This window comes from Scyliorhinus canicula, chromosome 9 (genome assembly GCF_902713615.1).
Source record: "Scyliorhinus canicula chromosome 9, sScyCan1.1, whole genome shotgun sequence".
Taxonomy (NCBI): Eukaryota; Metazoa; Chordata; class Chondrichthyes; order Carcharhiniformes; family Scyliorhinidae; genus Scyliorhinus; species Scyliorhinus canicula.
In genome coordinates, this window is record NC_052154.1 from 38,969,274 (window position 1) to 38,986,663 (window position 17,390).

General features: G+C 60.3%; 1 protein-coding gene across 2 annotated transcripts in view; it reads right to left on the minus strand.

The window, feature by feature from the left end:
- slc7a9 (solute carrier family 7 member 9) overlaps positions 1-17,390 on the minus strand; it is a 109,996-nt gene that overhangs the window by 34,378 nt on the left and 58,228 nt on the right. For both annotated transcript variants that reach the window (XR_005461793.1, XM_038806547.1), the window contains exons 6-7: positions 7,663-7,762; positions 4,195-4,239 (exon numbers count right to left, since the gene is read on the minus strand). Coding sequence is in view for 1 of the 2 variants with exons in the window: in XM_038806547.1 (XP_038662475.1) it covers positions 4,195-4,239; positions 7,663-7,762 (145 nt within the window). In the remaining variant the exon portion in view is untranslated. The remainder of the gene's footprint in view (positions 1-4,194; positions 4,240-7,662; positions 7,763-17,390) is intronic.

Here is a 17,390-nt window from a genome sequence, read left to right on the forward strand (position 1 = left end):
GATGCCGGCGATTGAGGGGGAGGCAGAGATAGTGATGGCGCTGGATGCGGAGAAGGCCTTCGATAGAGTGGAGTGGGGGTACTTATGGGAGGTGTTGGGGAGGTTTGGATTTGGTGAAGGGTTTATTAGATGGGTAAGGCTGCTATACGAGGCCCCGATGGCGTGCGTGGCCACGAATGGGAGGAGGTCGGAGTACTTCCGGCTTTACCGAGGGACCAGGCAGGGTTACCCCCTGTCCCCCTTGTTGTTTGCATTGGCAATCGAGCCGCTGGCGATGGCGTTGAGGGATTCAGAGAGGTGGAGAGGTTTGGTGCGAGGTAGGGAGGAACATAGGGTGTCGTTGTATGCCGATGTTACTGTATGTGGCAGACCCGGTGGGAGGGATGCCCGGGGTGATGGAGCTGCTAGCTGAGTTTGGGACCTTTTCAGGTTATAAATTAAATTTAGGCAAGAGTGAGCTGTTTGTGGTGCACCCTGGAGACCAGGAGGAAGGAATTGGTAGGCTCCCGCTTTGGCGGGCAGGGGAGAGCTTTAGGTACCTGGGGGTGCATGTGGCCAGGGACTGGGGGACTCTTCACAAACATAATTTCACCAGACTTGTAGATCAGATGGAGGAGGAGTTCAAGAGGTGGGACATGCTGCCATTGTCGTTGGCGGGGAGGGTGCAGTCCGTCAGAATGACGGTGCTTCCGAGGTTCTTGTTCCTCTTTCAGTGCCTGCCCATCTTTATCCCCAGGGCCTTCTTTAGGAGAGTGACTAGCAGTATTTTGAGCTTTGTGTGGGCACATGGGACTCCGAGAGTGAAGAGGGTGTTCCTGGAGCGAGGGAGGGATAGAGACGGGCTGGCGCTGCCCAACCTTTTGGGGTACTATTGGGCGGCCAATGTGTCAATGGTGCGTAAATGGGTGATGGAGGGGGGAGGGGCGGCGTGGAAAAGAATGGAGATGGCGTCATGTAGAGGTACGAGCCTGGGTGCCATGGTAACGGTGCCGTTGCCGCTCTCCCCTAAGAGGTTTACCACGAGCCCGGTGGTGGCGGCGACCCTAAGAATCTGGGGACAGTGGAGACGGCATCGGGGGGAAACAGGGGGCTCGATGGAGGCGCCACTGGGTGGCAATCATCGGTTCATCCCGGGGAACAAGGATGGGGGATTTAGGGGGTGGCAAAGGGCGGGAATTAGCAAATTGAGGGACCTGTTTATTGGCGGGAGGTTTGCGGGCCTGGGGGAACTGGAAGATAAATTTGGGCTTCCCCAAGGGAACATGTTCAGATACTTGCGGGTAAAGGCATTTGTTAGGGGACAGGTAGAGGGATTCCCTTTGCTGCCCTCACGGGGGACGATGGACAGAGTGCTTTCGGGGGTGTGGGTCGGAGAGGGGATGGTGTCTGACATTTATAAGGTAATGCAGGAGGTGGAGGAGTCGTCAGTGGAGGAGCTGAAGGCTAAATGGGAGGAGGAACTCAGGGAGCAGATAGAGGACGGGACTTGGGCGGATGCCTTGGAGAGAGTCAACTCTTCCTCCTCATGTGCGAGGCTTAGTCTCATCCAATTTAAGGTGCTGCACCGGGTCCACATGTCCGGGGCTAGGACGAGTAGGTTCTTTGGGGGTGAGGACAGGTGCACCAGATGTTCGGGGAGTCCTGCGAACCACGCCCATATATGTTCTGGGCATGCCCAGCACTGGAAGAATTCTGGAAGGGGGTGGCGGGGATGGTGTCGAGGGTGGTTGGATCCAGGGTCAAACCAGGGTGGGGACTCGCGATTTTTGGTGTTGCGGTAGAGCCGGGAGTGCAGGAGGCGAAAGAGGCCGGTGTCCTGGCCTTTGCGTCCCTAGTAGCCCGACGAAGGATCTTGCTGCAGTGGAAGGATGCGAGGCCCCCAAGTGTGGAGGCCTGGATCAGTGACATTGCGGGATTTATAAAATTGGAAAGGGTCAAATTTGCCCTGAGAGGATCAATACAAGGGTTCTATAAACGATGGCAGCCTTTTCTGGACTTCCTGGCTCAAAGATAGGTATCTTGGTCAATAGCAGCAGCCCGGGGGGGGGGGGGGGGGGATGTTCCTTATTGTAGCTTCTATTATGTAACTTAATATTGTGTTAATTTGCGTTGTTATTAATATGCTGTGTTGTTCATGGAGGTGGGGCGAATGTTTATGATTGCTAATATTATTGTTATTTTTGGTATTTTATTATGGCTTGTTGTTGTATAAATTCAAAATTTTTCAATAAAAATTATTTTAAAAAACAAAATATTTTTCTAGTTTTTCATAGTATTTTAATTGCCGAACATAGATTAAATCAGCTTTTCTGGAATTCCTCAGCATCAATAATGATATGTGCCCTGCTGCAGGTACCATTCTGCAATACCACAGCTACAGTGACTAATTGACATGCCATTCTTCTCATTTGCAATTCCCATATACCAATTTATGTATTCCAAGCTGGAAACTGCTTCAATTATATGCATGCAGGCAGCCACTGTACAATTATCCCCATTTTAATTTCAACATCATATTATGTTATGTGTTTTGGGTCTGGATGAGTGTTTTCTTGGAAAGAATGCCACTGTCACTCTGTTACAATCCATGTGGGGCCGTAAACCAAAATAACCAAATTTACAAAATAATCTCTAAATGAAGAAATTACAAACAAGATTCCACTTTTGTAACTTTCAATTTAACACAAATCTGAAGCAATGAAAATTAAACATGAATAACAAACAAAGATACATGTCTGTGAAGAGTGACGTGAATGCTTGTGATTATGTGAAATGTATCTTTGCTTTATAGATTATTGAAAGCAATATTGAAAGCAACATCCAGGCTTGGGCTAATAAAGGGAAATAATATTCATTCCAAATGACTGCTGGGTAATGACTGCTGGATAATCTAACAATCTCCCCATGACCTTCAACTGCATCACTAAATCCCCCATTATAAACATCCTGGGGGTTACTATTACCTGAAATTGAACTGGATTAGCAATATGCATATTGTGGCCATAAGGGCAGTTCAGAGGTTGGTAACTCTTGTAGTGAGTAAATCAGCTCCTGACTCCCCAAAGCCTGTTGACCATCTACAAGGCACAAGTCTGGAGTGTGACAGAATATTCTCCACTTTCCTGGATGAACACAGCTCCAATAACAATCAAGAAGCTTGACATCATTGAAGACAAAGCCACTCATTGATTGCTACCTCATTCACCACCTCAAGCATTCAATCCCTCCATCATTAGCGCAGTGTCAAAAGTCTGAGAATACAAACCAACAGATTCAAAAACAATTTTTTCCCCGCTGTTACCAGACTCCTGAATGGCCCTCTTATGGACTGAACTATCTCTCTACGCATCTTCTCTACTATTGTAGCACTATAATCTGTATGCTTCACTCAGTGTCTACATATTTATATTGTGTATCTATCATATGTCCTATGATTTTCATGTATGGAACGATCAGCCTCAACTGTACTTTTCAATGTACCTCGGTACACGTGACAAAATCTAAAGCTAAATCTTGTAACTGTTCACCTGATGTCGATGTTTATGTATTTACATTGTGTAGTTATCGAACGTTCTATGTTTTTCATGCATGGAGCGACCTGTCTGGACTGTACACAGAACAATATTTTTCACTGTACCTCGGTACACATGACAACAAATCTAAATCTAAGTGTGTACCATTTCCAAAATATACTGTAGAAACTCACCAAGGCTCTTTCAACAGCATCTTCCACATCATGCCCTCTACCATCTGAAGGTACAAGGGCAGCAGATACACTATCTGCAAGCCACTCACCTTTGAACTATTTTTCCATCTATTTGGCTTGGTCAAAATCCTGGAACTCCCTCCTTACACAGCAATGTGGGTGCACCATCACCAGATAGACTGAGATGGTTTAAGAAAGCAGCTCACAATCACCATCTCGAGGATTTGGGGAGAAAAGTCCTGCTCTACAGATGGTTGGTGGTGTGGGATGCATAGTCTACAACTAAGCCAGTCTACAAGCAAGCAGGAGAGCTTAGTTTAACATCTCATGTTTTTTGACACCCCTTCAGTACTGTCAGCTTAGATCACACTCTCATATCCTGAAAAGCTATTAATTTTGATTGATTTGAGTTGTAATGTGTGTTTTTTTTAAAACAAGATTGCTCTGTTTTATACAACTTAAATGCTAAAGCTGTAGAAATATCCTACCTGAAGGGATTTTTCAGTTCCTCTGTTATAAAGTTGAGCTGATTCCTGAAAAGGACAGATTTAAGCATAACATACATCTTTAATATTATCATAGAGGGATAGGGAAGAAAATAACATTAAAATAAAAGGATAAAGGATCTCTGATGCACCAGGACGGCTTCCAGTTCAAGTTTTTCAGGAATTCGAGCTTTTGTTTCGATACTTCTTCCTTCTCTGCTTGAGATGGTTTTGTCTGGAAAGGCTATCTACTTTCTTGATAGGTTGACTGGTTTTAGACTAATAAAGCAGTCTTTTACATCAGCAATGAGAGAGAGCTCCTTCTTCTTTCGATGTCTGATCACTTCTGCCCAGTTTTCTCAGAAGCATCACGCAGAAACCAATCACTGACTGTTGTCAGCCAGAACACTGTCCCTGGCTAACTCAGACGTTGCCAGCCAGCCAATCGAATTGACTTTATCCAAAGCTGGTTCTTAAGATTCACCCGGCATTGATGAGTCTGTCTTTTCCTCTCCAAAAGACAAATCCTGGAACATACAGTCCTGACTGACAGGCTGCTTCAGCTAGAGTCTACTGCTTAAAGGCACATTCCCTTTATGGGTCCACGGAACAAAATAATAAAATAAAAGAAATGGCAACAGAGGGAAATCAAAGGGAAGGACTCTAACAGCAGTCCTCTCAAATTTTTATCAAATTATCCAGTTTGAGAAGAGGGACTATTGGCGCTGCCCACTCAGAGAACTGGACCAGGTTGATTATGCCCAGCTCATCTAATCTCTTAAACTCAGCTTCAACCTTCTGATGTAATGCATATGGCACTGGCCTGGCTCTGAAGAACCTGGAGGTCGAGTCTGGATTGGCATGGATTTCGGCTTTGATGCCTTTGATCAAGCCCAGTTCTTCATACCTCCTTCGGACATCTTGGAGGACGCTGTTGGATATTTTGAAAATTTCCAGCTAATTGAAGTAAACCTTCCGTAACTAATCTCTTCTCATCAGTCTAGGTCTGTGCCCTTCCAAGACAACCTAGGGTAGATAGATCTCCTACCCTTTGTAGGCCATTGGTGTATTGGTGGTTCCAAAGATATTCAAGGTTTCCCCAGTGTATGTGGAAAGTTTTGGTTGTAGTACTGTTCAAACGTAAAGGCTGAGTTCCAGCACAGATGTATCAGAAAGTCTGCTGTCCCACAATGATCACTGAGGCCCAGGTGTCTAATTTAATTTTGAGGGGTTTGCCGTTCGCTTTTAGACCATTTCACTTGGAGCCATCTTATTCAACTGGACTGCATTCAAATGATATCTTACATACGCTTCTTCAGAGCTCTTCTCTACTATGTTCAGTGGCGCTATGGACTGCTGCTGCTGTTGTTTTTTTTGCATTGGTGCATTTTGCCTAGCGCGGTACATGCTTGAATGTGCCCCCTGTGGTTGCACTGGAAACACACAAACTCCAGAACATGGAAGGTCACTTGGGGATGCCCCCCCCCCCTACACACAATGATAGCAGTCCATCTCTGACTTGGGTTGGCGCCCTGTCTTTTTGCCGGTCCTTTGACTCTGCTCCGATCCCGAGGACCGTGTCTGGTTCTCTGCTGTTATTCTTGATCCTGCCACGTAACCCAAGGCCATACCGCCCTATACTTGGTTGACTTCCCTTCAGCAATGTTTTGGAGCTCAGTGGCACCTTTCTCAGCACACTCTGTAACCTGAGCTATCTCGATCGCTTTTTCAATGTTGTATTAGTTTTTGCCAGAAGCTTCTTCTGGATATTAAGGTTCTGGGTCCCACAAGCCAGCTGGTCCCGAACTCACAGCGCTCAGCGAGATAGAACACAGAACATACAGTGCAGAAGGAGGTCATTTGGCCCATCAAGTCTGCACCGACCCACTTAAGCTCTCACTGCCACCCCATCCCCATAACCCAATAACCCCTCCTAACCTTTTTGGTCACTGACGGCAATTTACCGTGGCCAATCCACCTAACCTGCACATCTTTGGACTATGGGAGGAAACCGGAGCACCCGGAGGAAACCCACGCAGACACGGGGAGAATGTGCAGACTCCGCATAGACAGCGGGGAATCGAACCTGGGACCCTGGTGCTGTGAAGCCACTTGTGTTATCCACTTGTGCTGGCGAAGCCTGGCTATGAAAGCTGAGACGAACTCTTTGTGGTCCCTCACAGCAGAATTAAATTTATAATGTTGGAGGGTATTCGAGGACCTTGGATTGAAGTGTTCTTTGGTCAATTTCACTATCTGGCCAAAGGTCTTCAGGTGGGGTGTCTTCGGGGACATGAAGTTCCTAATTAAATTGTACGTTGGGGCCCACAAACTGTCAGAAGTATCACCTTCTGCTTGTCCTCACCTGTGATCTCATTCGCGGTAAATCAATAGTGGAGTTGTTCAATGTACTGACTCCAATCCTCTGACCTTTAGTCAAACGGGTCTAGTTTACTGACGAGTTGCATTTTCACTCACGGTTTAATGACCCCCGACTCTTATTGAAGCTTCTTTCCTTTCTCAACTACACCCTCAATTCTTCCCTCAATTCACAATATACTGCAGGCTGCGATCAAACCTTTTACTTCGTCGCCAATGTGGTGGCTCGAGACAGACACTGGAGGCTTCCAGTAGTTAACAAGGTGTTTGTTGATGTAAGGCAAAGGCAGATAGGTAACAGGCACAGAACTCAGTATAACAGGTGTAATCACTTCAGCTCCGGAGTCCACACTGCCCAGATTCCTGTTCCCAGGGCTCCACACAAACTCCCTGTTCACCGGGGTTCGCATGTTCCGAAGCAATTGCTGCCGGTCACATGATCCGTCGAGCCCACACCCCCATAAATGGGCCATGCTATCATGTTGCCACTTTCCACCCTCCCTAACAGCACTGTTGATGTACCTACAGTAAATGGACTGCAGCAGTTCAAGGAGGCAGATCACTGTGACCGTCTCAAGGGTAATTAGGAATGGTCAATAAATGCTGCCTTAGCCAGCAAAGCCCACATCCCATGAATTAGTTCTTTAAAAAACAAAATAGGAACAGAAAATGGCAATTCTATAATTCAGCCACTTGCCCCGCTGTTCGATAAGATCCTGGCTGATTTGTGTATGTTTCAAATTCCATAGTCCCATCTACTCCTGATAACCTTTGATTCTGTTGCCTAACAAGAATCTATCTCTGTCAGCCTTAAAAATATTCAATGGCCCCGCCTCCACCACCTTATGAAGCAGAGAGTTCCAAAGTCTCACAAGCCTTTGAAAGAAATAAATTCTCCTCATCTCTGCCCTAAAAGGGCGACCCCTAATGGACTCTGGACTCACCCACAAGAGTAGGGACATCGTTTCCATGCCCACCTTTCAATACCGGTCAGGATCTTATATATTTCTATCAAGTCATCCCCCGCATCATCTCACTCATAAATACACATTGTCCATTCAATCATATAACAATTTAGGAAAAGACCCTTACCATCCATCATACGACCAAAGTCCATTATAAAACGCCAAACTAATAGAACCAAAGGAGATTCTGGCTCCATCAAAGGAGTTTTCAAAATTCTGTGTTTTTCCTGCAAAGATGAATGTGCATTATATTGAAGCATTGTTATTTTTTATTTGTATGATTGACTGATGCATTATTTGCATCTTACTAAGAATCACAATAAATGTCACTTTTTAAAGATTTCAGAAATGATTGTAACTATAATGTCCATCACAGGGAAACCGATGATGGGTAATGATGCAGCATTACCAGTATTGCCTAAATCCATGTTTTAAAAATGTTCTGCTTGCTTGTTTAAGCTCAAAAGCCAATACTATTACTTGAAGCAGAATAAGAATGAGCATTTGTCAACCAACAAATTTGGGGTGGGACGCTCCGGCCGCCATGCCACATTCCAGCCTCACCCCGCCGGGGGTACGCTCCGCCCCGCCATGCCACATTTCAGCCTCACCCCGCCAGCGGGATGCTCCGCCCCGCCGTGCCACATTCCAGCCTCACCCCGCCGGCAGGATGCTCCGCCCCTCATTCCAGCCTCACCCCGCCGGCAGGATGCTCCGCCCCTCATTCCAGCCTCACCCCGCCGGCAGGATGCTCCGCCCCTCATTCCAGCCTCACCCCGCCGGGGGGACGCTCCGCCCCTCATTCCAGCCTCACCCCGCCGGGGGGACGCTCCGCCCCTCCGTGCCACATTCCAGCCTCACCCCGCCGGGGGGACGCTTCGCCCCTCCGTGCCACATTCCAGCCTCACCCCGCCGGGGGGACGCTCCGCCCCTCATTCCAGCCTCACCCCGCCGGGGGACGCTCCGGCCGCCGTGCCACATTCCAGCCTCACCCCGCCGGGGGGACGCTTCGCCCCTCCGTGCCACATTCCAGCCTCACCCCGCCGGGGGTACGCTCCGCCCCGCCATGCCACATTCCAGCCTCACCCCACCGGGGGTACGCTCCGCCCCTCCGTGCCACATTTCAGCCTCACCCCGCCGGGGGTACGCTCCGCCCCTCCGTGCCACATTTCAGCCCCGCCCCGCCGGGGGTACGCTCCGCCCCTCCGTGCCACATTTCAGCCTCACCCCGCCGGGGGACGCTCCGCCCCTCATTCCAACCTCACCCCGCCAGGGGTACGCTCCGGCCGCCGTGCCACATTCCAGCCTCACCCTGCCGGGGGGACGCTTCGCCCCTCCGTGCCACATTCCAGCCTCACCCCGCCGGGGGTACGCTCTGCCCCGCCGTGCCACATTTCAGCCTCACCCCGCCGGGGGGACGCTCTGCCCCGCCATGCCACATTCCAGCCCCGCCCCACCGGGGGTACGCTCCGCCCCGCCATGCCACATTCCAGCCCCGCCCCACCGGGGGGGACGCTCCGCCCCGCCATGCCACATTTCAGCCTCACCCCGCCGGGGGTACGCTCCGCCCCGCCATGCCACATTTCAGCCCCGCCCCGCCGGGGGTACGCTCCGCCCCTCCGTGCCACATTTCAGCCTCACCCCGCCGGGGGGACGCTCCGCCCCTCATTCCAACCTCACCCCGCCAGGGGTACGCTCCGGCCGCCGTGCCACATTCCAGCCTCACCCTGCCGGGGGGACGCTTCGCCCCTCCGTGCCACATTCCAGCCTCACCCCGCCGGGGGTACGCTCTGCCCCGCCGTGCCACATTTCAGCCTCACCCCGCCGGGGGGACGCTCTGCCCCGCCATGCCACATTCCAGCCCCGCCCCACCGGGGGGGACGCTCCGCCCCGCCATGCCACATTTCAGCCTCACCCCGCCGGGGGTACGCTCCGGCCCTCATTCCAGCCTCACCCCGCCGGGGGTACGCTCTGCCCCGCCATGCCACATTCCAGCCTCACCCCGCCGGGGGTACGCTCCGCCCCGCCATGCCACATTTCAGCCTCACCCCGCCGGGGGTACGCTCCGCCCCGCCATGCCACATTTCAGCCTCACCCCGCCGGGGGTACGCTCTGCCCCGCCATGCCACATTTCAGCCTCACCCCGCCGGGGGTACGCTCCGCCCCGCCATGCCACATTTCAGCCTCACCCCGCCGGGGGTACGCTCCGCCCCGCCATGCCACATTCCAGCCTCACCCCGCCAGCGGGATGCTCCGCCCCGCCATGCCACATTCCAGCCTCACCCCGCCGGCAGGATGCTCCGCCCCTCATTCCAGCCTCACCCCGCCGGGGGGACGCTCCGCCCCTCATTCCAGCCTCACCCCGCCGGGGGGACGCTCCGGCCGCCGTGCCACATTCCAGCCTCACCCCGCCGGGGGTACGCTCTGCCCCGCCATGCCACATTTCAGCCTCACCCCGCCGGGGGTACGCTCCGCCCCGCCATGCCACATTCCAGCCTCACCCCACCGGGGGGATGCTCCGCCCCTCCGTGCCACATTTCAGCCTCACCCCGCCGGGGGTACGCTCCGCCCCGCCATGCCACATTTCAGCCCCGCCCCGCCGGGGGTACGCTCCGCCCCTCCGTGCCACATTTCAGCCTCACCCCGCCGGGGTGACGCTCCGCCCCTCATTCCAACCTCACCCCGCCAGGGGTACGCTCCGCCCCGCCATGCCACATTCCAGCCTCACCCTGCCGGGGGGACGCTTCGCCCCTCCGTGCCACATTCCAGCCTCACCCCGCCGGGGGTACGCTCTGCCCCGCCATGCCACATTTCAGCCTCACCCCGCCGGGGGGACGCTCTGCCCCTCCGTGCCACATTTCAGCCTCACCCCGCCGGGGGGACGCTTCGCCCCTCCGTGCCACATTCCAGCCTCACCCCGCCGGGGGGACGCTCCGCCCCTCATTCCAGCCTCACCCCGCCGGGGGGACGCTCCGGCCGCCGTGCCACATTCCAGCCTCACCCCGCCGGGGGGACGCTTCGCCCCTCCGTGCCACATTCCAGCCTCACCCCGCCGGGGGTACGCTCCGCCCCGCCATGCCACATTCCAGCCTCACCCCACCGGGGGTACACTCCGCCCCTCCGTGCCACATTTCAGCCTCACCCCGCCGGGGGTACGCTCCGCCCCTCCGTGCCACATTTCAGCCCCGCCCCGCCGGGGGTACGCTCCGCCCCTCCGTGCCACATTTCAGCCTCACCCCGCCGGGGGGACGCTCCGCCCCTCATTCCAACCTCACCCCGCCAGGGGTACGCTCCGGCCGCCGTGCCACATTCCAGCCTCACCCTGCCAGGGGTACGCTCCGGCCGCCGTGCCACATTCCAGCCTCACCCTGCCAGGGGTACGCTCCGGCCGCCGTGCCACATTCCAGCCTCACCCTGCCGGGGGGACGCTTCGCCCCTCCGTGCCACATTCCAGCCTCACCCCGCCGGGGGTACGCTCTGCCCCGCCGTGCCACATTTCAGCCTCACCCCGCCGGGGGGACGCTCTGCCCCGCCATGCCACATTCCAGCCCCGCCCCACCGGGGGTACGCTCCGCCCCGCCATGCCACATTCCAGCCCCGCCCCACCGGGGGGGACGCTCCGCCCCGCCATGCCACATTTCAGCCTCACCCCGCCGGGGATACGCTCCGCCCCGCCATGCCACATTTCAGCCCCGCCCCGCCGGGGGTACGCTCCGCCCCTCCGTGCCGCATTTCAGCCTCACCCCGCCGGGGGGACGCTCCGCCCCTCATTCCAACCTCACCCCGCCAGGGGTACGCTCCGGCCGCCGTGCCACATTCCAGCCTCACCCTGCCGGGGGGACGCTTCGCCCCTCCGTGCCACATTCCAGCCTCACCCCGCCGGGGGTACGCTCTGCCCCGCCATGCCACATTCCAGCCTCACCCCGCCGGGGGTACGCTCTGCCCCGCCATGCCACATTCCAGCCTCACCCCGCCGGGGGTACGCTCTGCCCCGCCATGCCACATTTCAGCCTCACCCCGCCGGGGGTACGCTCCGCCCCGCCATGCCACATTTCAGCCTCACCCCGCCGGGGGTACGCTCTGCCCCGCCATGCCACATTTCAGCCTCACCCCGCCGGGGGTACGCTCCGCCCCGCCATGCCACATTCCAGCCTCACCCCGCCAGCGGGATGCTCCGCCCCGCCATGCCACATTCCAGCCTCACCCCGCCGGCAGGATGCTCCGCCCCTCATTCCAGCCTCACCCCGCCGGGGGGACGCTCCGCCCCTCATTCCAGCCTCACCCCGCCGGGGGGACGCTCCGACCGCCGTGCCACATTCCAGCCTCACCCCGCCGGGGGTACGCTCTGCCCCGCCATGCCACATTTCAGCCTCACCCCGCCGGGGGTACGCTCCGCCCCGCCATGCCACATTCCAGCCTCACCCCACCGGGGGGATGCTCCGCCCCTCCGTGCCACATTTCAGCCTCACCCCGCCGGGGGTACGCTCCGCCCCGCCATGCCACATTTCAGCCCCGCCCCGCCGGGGGTACGCTCCGCCCCTCCGTGCCACATTTCAGCCTCACCCCGCCGGGGGGACGCTCCGCCCCTCATTCCAACCTCACCCCGCCAGGGGTACGCTCCGGCCGCCGTGCCACATTCCAGCCTCACCCCGCCGGGGGGACGCTTCGCCCCTCCGTGCCACATTCCAGCCTCACCCCGCCGGGGGTACGCTCTGCCCCGCCATGCCACATTTCAGCCTCACCCCGCCGGGGGGACGCTCTGCCCCTCCGTGCCACATTTCAGCCTCACCCCGCCGGGGGTACGCTGTGCCCCGCCGTGCCACATTTCAGCCTCACCCCGCCGGGGGTACGCTCCGCCCCGCCATGCCACATTCCAGCCTCACCCCGCCGGGGGTACGTTCCGCCCCGCCCTGCCACATTTCAGCCTCACCCCGCCAGCGGGATGCTCCGCCCCTCATTCCAGCCTCACCCCGCCGGGGGGACGCTCCGGCCGCCGTGCCACATTCCAGCCTCACCCCGCCGGGGGGACACTCCGCCCCTCATTCCAGCCTTACCCCGCCGGGGGTACGCTCCGCCCCACCATGCCACATTCCAGCCTCACCCCGCCGGCAGGATGCTCCGCCCCGCCATGCCACATTTCAGCCTCACCCCGCCAGCGGGATGCTCCGCCCCTCATTTCAGCCTCACCCCACCAGCGGGACGCTCCGCCCCTCATTCCAGCCTTACCCCGCCGGGGGTACGCTCCGCCCCACCATGCCACATTCCAGCCTCACCCCGCCGGGGGTACGCTCCGCCCCACCATGCCACATTCCAGCCTCACCCCGCCGGCAGGATGCTCCGCCCCACCATGCCACATTCCATCCTCACCCCCGCCGGCAGGATGCTCCGCCCCTCATTTCAGCCTCACCCCACCAGCGGGACGCTCCGCCCCGCCCTGCCACATTTCAGCCTCACCCCGCCGGGGGTACGCTCCGCCCCGCCATGCCACATTTCAGCCTCACCCCGCAGGGGGGACGCTCCGCCCCGCCATGCCACATTTCAGCCTCACCCCGCCGGGGGTATGCTCCGCCCCGCCATGCCACATTTCAGCCTCACCCCGCCGGCGGGATGCTCCGCCCCGCCATGCCACATTCCAGCCTCACCCCGCCGGCAGGATGCTCCGCCCCTCATTTCAGCCTCACCCCACCAGCGGGACGCTCCGCCCCGCCCTGCCACATTTCAGCCTCACCCCGCCGGGGGTACGCTCCGCCCCGCCATGCCACATTTCAGCCTCACCCCGCAGGGGGGACGCTCCGCCCCGCCATGCCACATTTCAGCCTCACCCCGCCGGGGGTATGCTCCGCCCCGCCATGCCACATTTCAGCCTCACCCCGCCGGCGGGATGCTCCGCCCCGCCATGCCACATTTCAGCCTCACCCCGCCGGGGGTACGCTCCGCCCCGCCATGCCACATTTCAGCCTCACCCCGCCGGGGGTACGCTCTGCCCCGCCATGCCACATTTCAGCCTCACCCCGCCGGGGGTACGCTCCGCCCCGCCATGCCACATTCCAGCCTCACCCCGCCAGCGGGATGCTCCGCCCCGCCATGCCACATTCCAGCCTCACCCCGCCGGCAGGATGCTCCGCCCCTCATTCCAGCCTCACCCCGCCGGGGGGACGCTCCGCCCCTCATTCCAGCCTCACCCCGCCGGGGGGACGCTCCGACCGCCGTGCCACATTCCAGCCTCACCCCGCCGGGGTACGCTCTGCCCCGCCATGCCACATTTCAGCCTCACCCCGCCGGGGGTACGCTCCGCCCCGCCATGCCACATTCCAGCCTCACCCCACCGGGGGGATGCTCCGCCCCTCCGTGCCACATTTCAGCCTCACCCCGCCGGGGGTACGCTCCGCCCGGCCATGCCACATTTCAGCCCCGCCCCGCCGGGGGTACGCTCCGCCCCGCCATGCCACATTCCAGCCTCACCCCGCCGGGGGTACGTTCCGCCCCGCCCTGCCACATTTCAGCCTCACCCCGCCAGCGGGATGCTCCGCCCCTCATTCCAGCCTCACCCCGCCGGGGGGACGCTCCGGCCGCCGTGCCACATTCCAGCCTCACCCCGCCGGGGGGACACTCCGCCCCTCATTCCAGCCTTACCCCGCCGGGGGTACGCTCCGCCCCACCATGCCACATTCCAGCCTCACCCCGCCGGCAGGATGCTCCGCCCCGCCATGCCACATTTCAGCCTCACCCCGCCAGCGGGATGCTCCGCCCCTCATTTCAGCCTCACCCCACCAGCGGGACGCTCCGCCCCTCATTCCAGCCTTACCCCGCCGGGGGTACGCTCCGCCCCACCATGCCACATTCCAGCCTCACCCCGCCGGGGGTACGCTCCGCCCCACCATGCCACATTCCAGCCTCACCCCGCCGGCAGGATGCTCCGCCCCACCATGCCACATTCCAGCCTCACCCCGCCGGCAGGATGCTCCGCCCCTCATTTCAGCCTCACCCCACCAGCGGGACGCTCCGCCCCGCCCTGCCACATTTCAGCCTCACCCCGCCGGGGGTACGCTCCGCCCCGCCATGCCACATTTCAGCCTCACCCCGCAGGGGGGACGCTCCGCCCCGCCATGCCACATTTCAGCCTCACCCCGCCGGGGGTATGCTCCGCCCCGCCATGCCACATTTCAGCCTCACCCCGCCGGCGGGATGCTCCGCCCCGCCATGCCACATTTCAGCCTCACCCCGCCGGCGGGATGCTCCGCCCCGCCATGCCACATTCCAGCCTCACCCCGCCAGCGGGATGCTCCGCCCCTCATTCCAGCCTCACCCCGCCGGCAGGATGCTCCGCCCCTCATTCCAGCCTCACCCCGCCGGGGGTATGCTCCGCCCCGCCATGCCACATTCCAGCCTCACCCCGCCGGGGGTATGCTCCGCCCCGCCATGCCACATTTCAGCCTCACCCCGCCGGGGGTATGCTCCGGCCGCCATGCCACATATCAGCCTCACCCCGCCGGGGGGACGCTCCGCCCCGCCATGCCACATTCCAGCCTCACCCCCCCGGGGGTATGCTCCGCCCCGCCATGCCACATTTCAGCCTCACCCCGCCGGGGGGACGCTCCGCCCCGCCCTGCCACATTTCAGCCTCACCCCGCCGGGGGGACGCTCCGCCCCTCATTCCAACCTCACCCCGCCAGGGGTACGCTCCGGCCGCCGTGCCACATTCCAGCCTCACCCTGCCGGGGGGACGCTTCGCCCCTCCGTGCCACATTCCAGCCTCACCCCGCCGGGGGTACGCTCTGCCCCGCCATGCCACATTCCAGCCTCACCCCGCCGGGGGTACGCTCTGCCCCGCCATGCCACATTCCAGCCTCACCCCGCCGGGGGTACGCTCTGCCCCGCCATGCCACATTTCAGCCTCACCCCGCCGGGGGTACGCTCCGCCCCGCCATGCCACATTTCAGCCTCACCCCGCCGGGGGTACGCTCTGCCCCGCCATGCCACATTCCAGCCTCACCCCGCCGGGGGTACGCTCCGCCCCGCCATGCCACATTCCAGCCTCACCCCGCCAGCGGGATGCTCCGCCCCGCCATGCCACATTCCAGCCTCACCCCGCCGGCAGGATGCTCCGCCCCTCATTCCAGCCTCACCCCGCCGGGGGGACGCTCCGCCCCTCATTCCAGCCTCACCCCGCCGGGGGGACGCTCCGACCGCCGTGCCACATTCCAGCCTCACCCCGCCGGGGGTACGCTCTGCCCCGCCATGCCACATTTCAGCCTCACCCCGCCGGGGGTACGCTCCGCCCCGCCATGCCACATTCCAGCCTCACCCCACCGGGGGGATGCTCCGCCCCTCCGTGCCACATTTCAGCCTCACCCCGCCGGGGGGATGCTCCGCCCCGCCATGCCACATTTCAGCCCCGCCCCGCCGGGGGTACGCTCCGCCCCTCCGTGCCACATTTCAGCCTCACCCCGCCGGGGGGACGCTCCGCCCCTCATTCCAACCTCACCCCGCCAGGGGTACGCTCCGGCCGCCGTGCCACATTCCAGCCTCACCCCGCCGGGGGGACGCTTCGCCCCTCCGTGCCACATTCCAGCCTCACCCCGCCGGGGGTACGCTCTGCCCCGCCATGCCACATTTCAGCCTCACCCCGCCGGGGGGACGCTCTGCCCCTCCGTGCCACATTTCAGCCTCACCCCGCCGGGGGTACGCTCTGCCCCGCCGTGCCACATTTCAGCCTCACCCCGCCGGGGGTACGCTCCGCCCCGCCATGCCACATTCCAGCCTCACCCCGCCGGGGGTACGTTCCGCCCCGCCCCTGCCACATTTCAGCCTCACCCCGCCAGCGGGATGCTCCGCCCCTCATTCCAGCCTCACCCCGCCGGGGGGACGCTCCGGCCGCCGTGCCACATTCCAGCCTCACCCCGCCGGGGGGACACTCCGCCCCTCATTCCAGCCTCACCCCGCCGGGGGTACGCTCCGCCCCACCATGCCACATTCCAGCCTCACCCCGCCGGCAGGATGCTCCGCCCCGCCATGCCACATTTCAGCCTCACCCTGCCAGCGGGATGCTCCGCCCCTCATTTCAGCCTCACCCCACCAGCGGGACGCTCCGCCCCTCATTCCAGCCTTACCCCGCCGGGGGTACGCTCCGCCCCGCCATGCCACATTCCAGCCTCACCCCCGGCGGGGGTACGCTCCGCCCCACCATGCCACATTCCAGCCTCACCCCGCCGGCAGGATGCTCCGCCCCACCATGCCACATTCCAGCCTCACCCCGCCGGCAGGATGCTCCGCCCCTCATTTCAGCCTCACCCCACCAGCGGGACGCTCCGCCCCGCCCTGCCACATTTCAGCCTCACCCCGCCGGGGGTACGCTCCGCCCCGCCATGCCACATTTCAGCCTCACCCCGCAGGGGGGACGCTCCGCCCCGCCATGCCACATTTCAGCCTCACCCCGCCGGGGGTATGCTCCGCCCCGCCATGCCACATTTCAGCCTCACCCCGCCGGCGGGATGCTCCGCCCCGCCATGCCACATTTCAGCCTCACCCCGCCGGCGGGATGCTCCGCCCCGCCATGCCACATTTCAGCCTCACCCCGCCAGCGGGATGCTCCGCCCCGCCCTGCCACATTCCAGCCTCACCCCGCCAGCGGGATGCTCCGCCCCTCATTCCAGCCTCACCCCGCCGGCAGGATGCTCCGCCCCTCATTCCAGCCTCACCCCGCCGGGGGTATGCTCCGCCCCGCCATGCCACATTCCAGCCTCACCCCGCCGGGGGTATGCTCCGCCCCGCCATGCCACATTTCAGCCTCACCCCGCCGGGGGTATGCTCCGGCCGCCATGCCACATATCAGCCTCACCCCGCCGGGGGGACGCT